At 33.9% G+C, this 14,836-nt stretch overlaps 1 protein-coding gene across 2 annotated transcripts in view; it reads left to right on the top strand.

The window, feature by feature from the left end:
* Positions 1 to 14,836, top strand: part of ANGPT1 (angiopoietin 1) — a 245,602-nt gene that overhangs the window by 192,616 nt on the left and 38,150 nt on the right. For both annotated transcript variants that reach the window (XM_034966483.4, XM_034966482.4), the window contains exons 5-6: positions 2,705 to 2,832; positions 11,860 to 11,961. In XM_034966483.4, coding sequence (XP_034822374.1) covers positions 2,705 to 2,832; positions 11,860 to 11,961 — 230 coding nt within the window. The remainder of the gene's footprint in view (positions 1 to 2,704; positions 2,833 to 11,859; positions 11,962 to 14,836) is intronic.

Genomic DNA, 14,836 nt, shown 5'->3' with positions numbered 1-14,836 from the left:
TGCACTGTGTTAGGTAATTCATACACCCATCTCAGAGGTATTTATAACTACCTCACTTTATAGATTAAGGAAAAAAAAAAAAACTCTAAAGGTCAATCTACCCTTATCAAAGGGACCTTATTCAAACCGTAGTATATAATAAAAATACCAAAGGTAAGCTGTGGATGAAACTTTTACAATGATTTTCAATGCCTTGCTACTCTAAAATGTAGCCTAAATTAACTTTCAGGCATATGCTTGCTAGTTGGTAAGTAATTAAAAACAATCAATCTAATCTTTCTGGAAAGAATGACTTTTTTGAAAGAATATAAGTATCTCAATTTTTCAAACATACCAAATTAAATTTCAAGAAAATACAATATCTATTTCAGATATGTTACCATAACAACAAAAAATCCATAATATAACCATAATACTAGGTGTACCTTTTGATGGTAGAATTCTCAAACCATTTTCCCAAGTATAGAATTTGTATTCATGGTTTTGACAACAAATTTATACTGTTAGTTTTCACAAAAATAAGTTAACACCCAACTTTTTCCTTTTTTCTCAGTTACTAAAAATGTGTGTGAAATAGCTTCCTCTTCCCACACATAGCCACTTCACCAACATCTTCCTGAAGTGGAAAGAAAAAGCAAAAACGGGAGGAGAGATGGCAGACAAGAGTGAAGGGAATGTGTTCTCCATACATAACTAAAAAAGGGAGGGCAGGATGTGGTATATACAAGAGAAGCATTTCCTCCATAGATAAATGACTTTCTCTCTCTCAAAAGAGAAAAATGGGTTTACCGTTGGGTTCCTGCTGACCACATCTTCCTGTGTTTTTTGTCCTCTCAAGTGATCATAAATTTTAGTTGGTATTTCTTCACATCTCTTTTTCTGGGCATCTGATTTGTTTATTTTCAACTTTCCAACAAAATAAAGGATCCAGTAGGTGGGATTTAAAAATTTTTTTTGTTTTAGAAAAATAGCAGTCCGTAAAGTTAGAATAAACGAATACCAGTAAACGACGTCAATGCTTTTGAAATGGATACCTTTATATAATCCATTGACATCCTCAGTGTCATTAAAGATGGCTTTTGAGTAAGCATTTATATATGCATCTTTAAATTGCTATTTGCATACATTCTGTGCAGTACTTCTTCACTATCATATGAATCTGTAGCCCTTTAATTAGTTGATTTATTTTGTGTTGACATGGCAATTGTGATGGTGGTATTTAGATGTAATTATTAGTATGATTCATTAAAACCATTAGTGCAGACTTGAGCTACATAGAAAATCATAATGTTATTAAATGTTTTAGTACTATTTTTCTGCTGTGGCAACATATCTGACATAAATATTTCATTTTCTTGAAATATAATTTAATATTTTTTAAAAATCTGAGTAATTTATATTGAAATAGTAATTATTTCCATAAAGATTAGACTGCTCAATACCTATAAGTTAGTAAACATTAGGCAACTAAAGGCCAGTATTTAGTATGAAACCAGTATTAAGTCAGGCCAGGATTTTAGATTTTTAGATCATTTAAAATTAATGTAAAAGTTCTGATTCATAGTTTGCCTTTGGTATTTTTATTATAAAAGACTATTATAACTCAATGTGTTTGAAAGCAGATATTTATTGGTAGGAAACTTTAAGGGCAAGATAACAAAATAGTCTTAATCTTAATTTCTAGAAAAAGGTTAAATAAAACCAATTACTAAAATAATACATAATAGAAAATACTAAATCATAAATACTTTATAAATATAACACATATATCTTTAGCTAAGAACTATTAAATGTGGGTCATTTTGCATTTTTATTTCATTTGTAAGAAGTTAATAATGGATAAAGCTCAGTAAATAAAATAAGGTTTTCCTCAGTAGAGACAGTCTCTAACTATTAATAGATTTTCTGTCTTCACTTGACTTCTAGTGTTTACTGTGACTCTTTCACCTGTATAATTTAATTTCAAAGTCTTATTTGTTTGTTCTTTTATTTGTGTATCATCTGCCTGATGATTTAACTTTAGGGCATTAAAGAAAGAACAAAGTAAAGTTTGGTTACATTTTCATTGTAGGTAGTTAAGTTGGGTCATAAACTCTTTTCTACTTCCCAAATCTAATTATTGTTAAGAGTTGTTGATTCTTTTTGTTTTGTTTTGTTTTGTTGGTAAAATTTTCTAGAAGCTCTTCAATATAAAGTCACAGAAAAACAGTACTTCCATTGTTTTAGTGTTTTAAACTTCCATATTGCATTTTTATGTTTGAATTTATCTTCATGTCTTCCTGTTCCAAAAAGTGTGTTAGCACTTTTTTTAGACTTTCCTGTGAAATGTAGGTAAGAACGTTTTAGAGATTTTGCAGGAAACTTGACGTAATTGCTACCAATTGAAGATATTACATGCCCAGGTCATTTGTTCCTTAAGCTGATGTTTTGGAAAGGATACATAGAAAAAAAAGAATTAAGAAATTAAGTAAAATATAAGCATTCAGTTAAAAATGGCTCTACGGCTTTTTCCTTCAGTTTTTTTTCTTTTAATTTTGTAAGCTACCTCAAAATCTAGTATTGTCTTTATGATTGACTTTTTACTATGTGCGATATTGACATTTGTGTGGAGGAAATGAAGACATGCTTAGCTATTATTGGAGTCAGTTTGGCTACTAATGGTACTGATATTCACATATTGCAATCTTTTTTTTTTTTTTTGCAGTTTTACTAAAGGGAGGAAAAAGAGAGGAAGAGAAACCATTTAGAGACTGTGCAGATGTATATCAAGCTGGTTTTAATAAAAGTGGAATCTACACTATTTATATTAATAATATGCCAGAACCCAAAAAGGTAAAACCAGAAGTGTTTGTTTACGAGATGTAAGCCAGATCCCAGTTGAATTGCTGGATAATCAGATTGATTTGTGAGCTTGTTAAACTGGAAATATATATAGAGATGCCTGAACTTTTTTCTCCCAGAGATACTCTGTTTCCCAGGTCCATAAAGGATGAAAACCCTATTGTACAGAAATCCCCAATCCCTATACCTTTTCTTTCACACAAAATTTTGCATTTATTCCCTGGTGTCCCTAGGATGTCCCCTTGCTCATACATGTTTGCCTTGTACAGATTACATGTTGAGGTCATGTCTACCGTGAGTCTATGGGAAAGAGAAGCCATCTTCCAAAGACCCAACAATCCAGAGAACACACATTATCCAAAGCCAAATACTGTGAGGAGAGGGAGGGGTAGATATAGCTATTTGCAAGTTATTGCTCCTGTTAGGATAGGAGAAACATTTCCTATCTTACTTCATAATCTTGAAAGAATTTGCTTTCCATATTTACATAAAAGAGTGGGTTGGAGGATCGGATTCATCAGTATGTTGAACAGGACCCAAGGTAAACTTTGGAGTAAGCAAACATTATCTTCCTGCTGTAACATCTCTTTTGTATACTGTCTTCCACCATTTATTCATTAAATCATCCATCTATGCCTTCATTCAATACTGTTAAGTGGATGTCATGCATTTGTTAGGAACATGAATATAGAGCAAACAGTTTCTACTGTAATGATGAAGATAGACAATTATGCAGATAGTTATAAAATGCTGTCAATAAGTATAGTGATAGAAATGGTCTGTTTAAAGCAGGGTATATGGGAAGTTTTGAGGTGAGACAGCTGAAGAGAGTGAGATTAGGCAAGAACCTTGCTCTTCAGTGTCTGTGAGTTTTAGCTGGAAGCCCAGGGTCCCAAGAGGACCGCATGCCCTTACAGGATAAAACAACTGTCCTCCCCTCCTGCCCCCACCTAAATTACTTGTCTCTTATCCCCATTTCCTCTGGGGCCTGTGCAATGCTCTTGGAATCTTCTCTGATTCCCTCAGGCAACTTTACATGACTTTCTCACTACCAGAGTTCTAAAAGGCAGAGATTGTGCCTTTTATCTTTGATTTCCTGGAACCTAGCATAGTTTCTGGCACATAGTAGGTCTCAATAGATATGTGCTGGAATAAATGAGTAAGTGACCTGCTGATGGCAATATCAACACTTCCATGCAGTGCATAGTAAATCAGTCTAACTTACTTAGTCTTCCTGATTGTTAGTCTCCTTTGATAGGCAAAGGAAATGAATCCTGGAGCCCAGTTTGCCAGATGCCACTTAATTGGCAACCCAGGAAGTCTGGACTATAGTCCAGGTCTGATACAATTCTATTTTCCCTTTTACCACTGTCCTCTGTCTCTCTTGATTTCCATAATGAATAGTTGTTTATGTTAGCTCTAAATGGTTTCTTTTTCCCCTTTGCTGGGACAAAATTTTCTTCTTGAAAGATACCTTTGATGTTGTCTATAAGGGGGTAAAATGTAGGAGTGGAGTGGGCACAGGAGGGAGGACAGGCAGGAGGCACTCTTCTGTACTTTGCTACCTCAGCCATCTACCAGAGAAGTGTGGTTTTGCCTGTTTTTCATGTTTGATTTCTGTGCAAGATTACATTGAATCCCATGGCTTAAAGAAGCAAACAAATGAAAAATTGAAATACAATGGCAAGTCTGGGAATGAGGAGATGAAGATAACTTATTCTAAGGAAGATATCCTAAAATCACACTTAAGCTTAAATTCAATTCACACACACACACACATCATAAACACACACCATACACACAGCAGATGAAGTATGTGAGAATTTGATCTGGAGTAGGAGGTGGAGTTAAAACATTTGCTTTATCATTTACCTACAGTACTACTCAAGACCTGAAAGAACCTCTAAATTATTGTCAGTTCCACTAGAGCTTATAACCTGACTATAAAAATAAAATTAACTAAAAATACTAAGCGAACTTCCATTTAGACTCATAGTGATTCTATGATATAAATGAATCTAAAAATAATTCCCAAAGTTTTCAGATCAAGAATATTCACAATTTTAGAATTTTTTTGACTTCATCATCAGTACTACCATGTGGTCTGTGGGAAGGGGTGCAGTACAAATACAGCTTTAGTCATTCTATGGACTTTAGTTCATATATAACCACAACTACACTCTAGTTTGAAACATTATGAGATGCAAATGGTGCACAGGCTATTTGCTGAACCACTGCGCCTGGTAATGTGAAGAAAAAGATCCCACCTCAATTCATAATCCTGAATAGGTTTGCTTTTCATGCTTACATAAAATAGAATGTTGGAGAATCCAATTTACTCCTTCCATGGCTGGCTCCTGGGTTGGTTTCATCAGGAAAGCAAGATTCAAGCTTACGCTTCTACAAAATGGTGGATTTTAAATATGATGGAGTTTTTGGGTTTTCTTAAATAAATAAAACTTAGAATATTAAATTCACAAATGTCAAGTACCTACTGAATTAACTTCTGATATTTAGGCTAAGAAAAAATAATAATCTGAACAGGTTAGCAGTAACATACCCATACGTACCCATAAGGAGCAAATTTTATCACTGCTGAATGGCCACCATGGCTTTTCAGAGAGAAGAAGGAGAAGTTCCGATATTACCTGGTCAGGACTATTGTTAGATTTAGATTTAGTTTTATTGAAATACTAGCAGAGTGTGGTGAGAAGGGGAGATAACTGAGCTGAAGAGAGAAAGACCTGGCCTTCTTCTGGACTTAGATGTTCATTCTCTTGTTTTATTATTTCCCTGTTATAATCATAGATTCTCTTACAAGTAGTAACATTGTTCTATAATAAAGATGGGTATTTCAGACTGACATACATACACATTTTTGCAGGTAAAAAATTTAGTGTTTAATCCCTTAGTATAATTGCATAGCATAGCACTGGTAAGAACAAATATTGTATGAATTACCTCAAAAGTAATTTACAAGCTGATTAACAAAATAGCTCAAATGTATTGAGCATTTACAGTTTGCCAGTCTTCTTCTAAGCATATATATCTCTATATATAGATAGATATAGATCTCTATATATAGATGTATACTATACTATACTATATATATACACTATATATAGATATATAGAGATATATATAGATCTCTATATATAGATATAGATACCTATATATAGATATAACTATATATAGTTATATCTAGATATAACTACATATCTAGATATCTAGATATGTAGTTATATCTAGATATATAGATATAACTAGTATATAGTATATATAGTATATCTAGATATAACTATATGTAGTGTATATAGTATAGTAATGTATCTAAATATACTATATAACTATATATCTATATATAGATATTTATATCTATCTATATAGAGAGATCTATATATAGATATATAATATACCTATATATCTGCTGTCTATATCTATATATGCTATATATATCTATATATGCTATGTATATCTAAATATCTATATATATGCTTAGTGTATATATATGCTTAGTACATATATATGCTTAGTATATATATGCTTAGTGTATATATATATGCTTAGTATATATATGTATGTTTTATATATATATATATATATATATATACACTCCTTCATTTACTCTTTTCAACAACCCTGTGAGATAGAGACTCCCATTATCCCTACTTTAGAAAGATAACCTGCCCCATACAAATTCTTAGCAAATATTGAATATTGACTTTGAAACAAAGGAATCTAATTCTAGGATACACCCTTTTAATCAGAGGATTAAGCAGGATCATTATTTATGTTAACAATAATTGAAATTGTATCATTTATAATTTTAAATATGAACCTGTTGCCCCATGGGGTGGTAAACACATGGTGTGACATGTGAGCTACACAGGCAAGGGTTTATTTTTAGAAAATTAGGTAAGCTGATTCATGTTCTCATTATAACCCACCTCATTCTCACCGTCCTATAATCTCAGTTTTTTCCATCTTGAAATAAATTGTCAGCATTCTCTCAATCCTATAAAAAGTGCTAGCAAAATTCATCGTTAAGACTTTCACCCTTCCATGTAGACTGTACATTGTAAACAGGAAGTTTGGTGCTACCCCTGGGTAGGCTTAGCCAAAGCATTGCTCATTATAATGTTTCCAGAAGTTTTGGCAAGGGTAAGAATCTCAAGGCAACCTACACAAAAACCGAAGCGTCAAATATGCATGGTATGGACGAAAAAATAAACTAGGGTTATTAAAGGAAAGTGACAAACCAATGAGCAGAAACTATTCATCTTGTAGTCAGTGTGGGAGTTGCAAGCATAACAGGATTGTAGTACAGTAATTTTTTCGATTGACATTGTTCCATGCCAAAAAAAAAAAATGTCTTTGAAAGTTAGAGAAATGTTATCTTTTCAAATGTGGAAGCCAAAGACGGTTTTCTAGGACTATTTAACTTTTCAAGCAGAAAGAAAATTAGATTTAGGTCATTTCTGTATTTGCTTTTTGCTTTTATGTTATTAATGGCTTGTGTTTATTTTTCTTTCTGAATTCCCTTCAATGTATAGTAGTAGGAAACAAGACTTTCCCTTTCATTTTATGTTTCCAAAACCAAATGCATCCAAAAAACAAACCATTTAATCATTACTCTGCTTATTGTAAAATATTAAAAATTTGATTCTGAACTCGTAATTCCCCTAATTCTTGGAAAAGTACTATAACAAATGGGTTAAGCCCTTTTCATTTATGGTATGGAAAAATAATTAACATTCACAAGTCTAATCATTCCAACTTCTATGGAACATAAAAGTATAAAAACTATGTGAATCAAATTTCCCCGTTTTGTTTGGGTTTAAGCCTCCGTATTATGTTAAAAGGTGTTTAATGCTTGAAAGCTTTGACCTTGCCTGGGATAGGAGCCAGTTCAGTCATTTCTTGGATAGAGTTAAGCCCAAGTCATATGATCAATAAATGCAATAGGCATAGTTAATGTAGCAGGGTCTTGTCCACAGGAAGGACACTGCCAGATAGCACAGACCACACAATACTGGCAAATGAACTTTTCAAGTCTTTCATGTCTCAAATCTTTCTAAAACCTACCATCTATTTTTTTAAATTTCCTTCATCTGTTAAGCATAGGCTTTTATTTTTTTTTCTGACTAAAAATAATAGGCTTCTGTTTTGTCTTTGCTAGAGTGAGTCCAACCTCTTAAATATAGATATATGTATGTGTGTGTGTGTGTGTGTGTGTATATATATATATATGTATACATAATACATATAGAAAGGTGGCATGCTCAAAGGTTAGTGATGCCAATATTATAATAACTAGAGCATAGAAAGGTGGCATGCTCAAAGGTTAGTGATGCCAATATTATAATAACTAGAGCCTAGAAATCATAATTATAAAGATAATTTATTGAACTTCTACATGTTTTGGTTTTGTATATTTTCTATTATAATAAATTATAAAATTTGTATGCAATGTTATATAACTATAGTATATTAAATTTAAATATTATATACATATTAAATATTACATTATATACATAGAGTGTATAATGCATAGCATAAACATATATTATGTCATCAGTAATACATGTAAGAGATGGGAGTAGTGTCAATGCCTATTAAGTGCCAAACGCTGTTCTAAAAATTCTATATGCATTAATTCATCAAATTCTCAGAAAATATCTAAGAGGTACATACAGAGAGCAGAGGTGGATTTTAAATTCAGGCAATGTAGCACTCAAGTTGGCGCTATTAACCAAGGTGTCATTCAGCTCCATTGTGCCTATATAACACAAAGAGCAGCTGTTATCATTGATGTTATTAAGTCTACATAAGAATTGGGAAGCATATGTTCAACCCTTTAACCTCTCTGTCCCTCAGCTTCCAATTTAGTAATCTGCCTGGGTAATTTATATTTCCCAATGGTTTTTCCTCTAGGTCTTTATTTAAGAAGCATTCTCAGCACATCTGAACATTTGCAAGTCACTGGATTCCTCTGTTTAGAAGGAAAGTTGTCTTTTTCAAAAATTTGCGAGTGATTTAAAAACTAAGGTGCCTCTGTTTAGAAGGAAAGTTGTCTTTTTCAAAAATTTGTGAGTGACTTAAAAACTAAGTGCATAGAGTTTTAATAATCTAGGTAACAGTAATTTAAAAACCGTACAATATAGTTTCCTCTCTGCACTCTACATTTATAAATGTAGTGATTCTTTTCCCTGAGTATGTAAGTGGACTTTACAGCTTTGCAAACACAACTTGGCAAACTTTCAGGCAATCAGTGTCCATTAGGAAATAAAAATTTGAATAAAAACATTCATTCTGGATTAACAAGTCAGGGCACGATAAAATTTAATTGAGAAACTAGTGATATTAGCTGCTTCTAGAAAAATGTTTCCTTGATATTTTCACTTCCCTTTTTTCTCATTTAAATTTCACTGGTAAAGCTCCACTTTGACCACTTCTCTTGAATCACCACCTATGCCCTCTTGAAACTATGCCATCTGATTTTATTCCCACAGGAATCCGCATTCTCTCTCACCAAGGTCACTAAAGACTTCTTCATTCAAATTGAAGTTATATTTTCTTAATCATTTTTTATCTTGACTTTTCTGAAACCTTTGATGATCACCTCCCCAACTCTAAATCCGTCTTTCTTAGCATTCCATTAATCAGATTTTCCTATTTTATCTCTCCTGTTCCATCTCTATTTGTTTATCAATATTCATTCAGTACCCGCTACAGGCTAAGCACACCTCTAGGTACTGGGGACAGCAGTCAATTGAAAGAAATCCCTGCCCACCTAAAGTTTCCTGATGTATTCTCTCCTTCTCAGGTGTTCACCAAAGCCCATTCTTTGACCCTTCTCACTCCCTGCCACACACATCTGTTTCCACCTTTTTCTTTACTTATTTAAGTAATTGCATTTGTCTTCATGCTATTAACAAATGCTTTTAAGCAGATTATTCCCAATAATTTTCAATTAGGTAGACATAGGATTCAATTCTGAATCCAGTTCAAATCAATTTTAAATCCCAGATCCAGAGCTTATTGTTGAGTATAATCACTGGTAAGTTACTGAACTACTCTAAACCTCAGTATTTTTTCATCTGTAAAATGGAGATGATCATCATACCTACATCATACTAGGACTATCATGAGAATAAGTTAGAAAATGCATGTAAGGTGTTTATATTATTTGGTCCTTAACAAGCATGTCATTGTTAATAGCAATTCCTTTCTTTCTTCCTTATGCTCTTATCCATATTTTTATCCTTGGTCTAGATCATCTCGAACTGCTCAATAAACTTTTTCTTTGGATATCTGTGCTACCTCAAAGGCTAAGGTGTCCAAAACTACGAACATTTTCTTTGCTAGCCTTTGAGGTATCCAAAACTAAGATCATTTTCTTTGCTCGTGTTTTCTTTCTTAAATTTCTCATTTAGATTATTGTCTCCATGATTCTTCAGGCTATTAGAGCTGAAAATTGTGAACTCTGTCTCCTTAATTCTATGGGATCAGTCACTATTGAAACTTGGAGATGTTTGAGTACCTGACCCATATTTTATTTATAATGATACCCCCAGTTGTAAGTGGAAACTGATGCCCAAGAATGGTGGTTGAGTAAATCAAAAAATAAATGAATAAATGAAGTAGAATTACGGAAAATAAAAGTGTAGCTCGAGGTTATGTTGAGGACTGAGAGCAAGTGCAGAAATTAAAGGAATAGTGGTGGTGGGGACTACTGGGACAGGAATCAACATTTCAAATGTACAGTCTTGGAGGTGAGTCAATTCCTAGGGTTAGTGAAGACATACTGTATGTGTGGCTGTTGTCAAAGTAGGGCGAGAGCCTTGGGAGGAGAGTTGTCCTATTTCATATGCCCACAAGTAGGCATGTATATCTTGGACCCTTCCACTCTGAGGAAGTACATGGACAATTCGCTCTTTGAATGACATTTCTTGCCACTGCTTTTATACCTTTTTTGCTACTTGTGTTCCAAATGCAATGCCTCAGGGAAAACACTTGAGGTTTTTCCTTTAATCAGAGCTTAGCTCTGTGTCCTCATAGCCTGCTTGCTGCTGTTGCATCATATCCCACCTTTAGCCAAGCTTCAACATGCTTTAGTATTCAGTTGTTGAGGAAATAGTGTTTCCCATAGTCCCCGTTGAATAATCAAGCTGCCACATTCATGCTACATCAATTACAGTGATTGCTTTCCAAAGATAATCCCATTACAGATATGTTTCTCTTCTTGGGTAGACCCTGGGGGAAATGAGTCAATTTCTTAATAAACACCATTGTATTTTGAATAATTAAAATATGCATAAGTCTTTGAAAGATTTGTATAAATTTTCCACATGGGAAAGAAGTTCTTGTCACAGTCAGAAGAGATACAATATGTCATGTTCTCCTGTTATTGTTCGTGACTAAAATACAAGCAAATAATATATTCTACATATGCTATGCCACAAATGTTGCCTCTAATGAAATATTGACTCAAGGATATCTACTGTAACATGTACATATGTAAGAATTGATAGGCAATGAAATATGTGATAGTTAAAGACATTATATTTTAAAAATTTTTTATTCTTATTGTACTCCCATTTCAATCAATTTAAAGTTTTAAAATTCTGAGTCATGTGTTTTGGCAATCAAATGGTCTGTAACTTTGGAAATTTGGTAGAATTTCCAAAACTTTGAACATACTCAAATGCTTATTTTCATTTAAAACAAAGATTTTTAAAAATGTTTTATAGTCTGAGACAAAGACTTAATTTTCAGCTGACTAAAATTTATGCACGTAATTTATTCATCATTGATGGAATTTAATCAGAAATAACTCAAATATGAATCAGAGGAAGAAATAACCAATAATATATCTAAATTAACATTGTTCAATATAGTAATTTCAGTTTTTGTAATCTGCAGACCTGTTTGCCTTATTCCTATTTTGAAACATGTAGGATATATGTTTTTTAAAGTAGAAGTATTTTTTACTTGACTTTGTTTTCCATTTGTCAGGTGTTTTGCAATATGGATGTCAATGGGGGAGGTTGGACTGTAATACAACATCGTGAAGATGGAAGTCTAGATTTCCAAAGAGGCTGGAAAGAATATAAAATGGTAAGATGGAAGAATTTATGGTGCTTTTTGGTGTTTTATCTTGAAGTTATCTTCTCCATGCTATATGATGAATCTTGGTATTTTTAGGTGGTTTTGAGTTATTTTTGACATAAAATGATACATTAGTATTATTTTCATTAGACACAAAACACTCATAAATCACTTTCAGTAAATGATTTCCACGTGTGCATCAGAAAGAAAAACGTATTACTGAAATTATTTGGTGAACTGTTGTGTATTGTCTGTATTTGTTCCTAGTTGCATGAGGGTGGGGGAAGCTAGAACTCAGACCTTCGTTGGATACGTGAGCCTGACCAAGGGAGCTGTGCAGGGTTGCAGGTTGTGGAACAGGATGGGTAATAGCAATGGCCTCACCCACATAACTGGCTAATTGTTGCTGGCTGTTGACTGGAAGCTTCTCCATGTGACCTTTCCATGTGGCTAAGCTAAGCTTCTTTCAGTAAAGTGATCCAGGGTTATCAGACTTCTTACGTAGCACTTGTCATCCTCCAAAGACAAAGCAGGAGCTTTCAGCCTTTTTTAGTTTTATTAGACCCAGAAATGAAACAGTGTTACTTCCATTGCATTCTGTTGGTTATGGTTGGTCACAAGGAAAGTCCAGATTTAAGGCACGAGGAGTACATAAAGGTATGAACTGTGAGCCATGGCTCACTGGGGTCTGCAAAATAACAGCAGGCATCATCATCATCATGATCATCATCATCACAGTTCTTCTCTTTTTTAATGCTCAATATGTCTGCCCTATATGTAATTTCTTATCAATTTTTAATATCAGCCCTATTAACTAACACTATGCCCATTTTAAAAGGAAACAGAGATGAGCAAGGGTTGAAATAATCCAAAATCCAGTAATCACATAGTCGGTGCCTACAATATTAACTATTAAAATCTGCTGACAGAATGTAAAGGCATAGTAATGCAGGAGAATCTATATTTATGGATTCTCATTCTTTTGCAGCTGAAACCTCTAGATAATTCTTGTCTTGACTTTTTGACAAATTTTCTCTCACCAGGTAGAGAGAAAGAAATGCTATACTAGCCTCAGTTCTGTCTTGATATTCTTGCAGACAATTTGTAAAAACTATGGTTGATTTGCATCAGAGTTTGCCCATTAATAGGCTCATAGTTGGTCAAATGACAGTAAATAAGGGGTTTTAATAAATGAATGGAGGTTTCTAGTGGTGTCACTGCATCTACATTTTTATCAGATACTCAGTCGAACAGTCTGAAAGCACGTTTAAAAAGTTTGGACTTACACAAAGTTGGAATCCTGATGTCTTTGTTATTTCATAAACTCAAGATGGAAAGGTAGGCTGAAGCCAGCAAGATATAATTCCACAGAGATGATTGTAGAATATTTCACCTAGATAAAAAATACCTAAATTAACTCTGAGAAAACAGGGTAAGGGTGACAAATTGCCTTAAGGACTTAGTATTTGAAAGAGAGGTTTATTTGGTTCTAAGCTCATTTTGAATTAACAAAGATTAATGTACTCAGTGTACATTACTAGTAGTTTAGGGGGTCACATAAAATGCAGAACTCACTGGTGTCTGCCATGTTCTGGTTACATCAAAAACATAGTTTCAATTCTAGAGGTTTTCAAACAAGTGAACTTATCCTAGGGGTTATAAGCAGGATGGGAGGAATTTAGAAATTACATCTGTAACAGGTAAACGCCTGGAGAAAAAAAGAATTAGGCATAAATCTGATAGCTATTTTAGTTAACTGGATGGAGGTAGGTGATAGTAGAGCCTGCTTCTCAAAATGTGGTCCAGGGACCAGCAGTATTAGCATCCTCTGGAAACTGATTGGAAACACGAATCTCAAGCTCTGGACCAGATTTACTGAATTAGAATGTGCATTTGAACACTGTCTGAGAGGGGAGTGCAATAATGAATGGAGTAATATTCCAAGAAGGCAAAATTTGACCAAGTATGAACAAAACTCTCTAATGATTAATCCCAACATCAAATAGACTGCCTATTAAGTGGCAAGCCCCTCCCCCATCTTCAGTGGAAATAGAAAGTATATCATTATCTTTTGGGATTGGTATGGAGAATTGGAATGCTAGGTCAGATTTGAAGGCCTCTTCCTACCTAGGTGATTCTAAAAATATATGAGGGATAAAAGATTATCTATATTCAAAAACAAAAAGACTTTGAATTATGTTTATATTAACAGTTATAGGCCAGGCACGGTAGCTCAAGCCTGTAATCCCAGCACTTTGGGAGGCCAAGGTGGGTGGATCACTAGGTCAGGAGATTGAGACCATCTTGGCCAATATGGTGAAACCCCGTCTCTACTAAAACAACAAAAAATTAGCCGGGTGTGGTGGCACGTGTCTGTAATCCCAGCTACTTGGGAGGCTGAGGCAGGGGAATCGCTTGAACCTGGGAGGCGGAGGTTGCAGTGAGCTGAGATCACGCCACTGCACTCCAGCCTAGTGACCGAGAAAGACTCTGTCTAAAAACAAAACAAAACAAAACAAAACAAAACAAAACACAATTATAGTCTTCACTCTGCCATTTACAAGAGGAGAGATTTTCGACAGATCACCTAACCTGCACCTTAGCTTTCTAACTAGTTAAAATAGGACAATGATAATACTTCACCTGCCTCACAGTGATGTTTCAAGGATTAGAAATAATGTAAGTAAAGCACTTTGGCACACTGAATTTTCAGTGAACAGTAGTTATTTATTATCCAAGATGAAAACATCAAAGCAAAAATTTCACTTAACTATGCCAAAAATACTGTTTTGCAAACCATCTGAATTCATGATTATTTTCACCACTAAAATGTGATGTGAAGAAGTCATCTGAAAATCAGACTGTAGATAGAGACTCAGGCTAA

This window comes from Pan paniscus, chromosome 7 (genome assembly GCF_029289425.2).
Source record: "Pan paniscus chromosome 7, NHGRI_mPanPan1-v2.0_pri, whole genome shotgun sequence".
Lineage (NCBI taxonomy): Eukaryota > Metazoa > Chordata > Mammalia > Primates > Hominidae > Pan > Pan paniscus.
The sequence above is the reverse complement of the archived record's forward strand: the minus strand, read 5'-3'. Positions and strand labels throughout refer to the sequence as shown.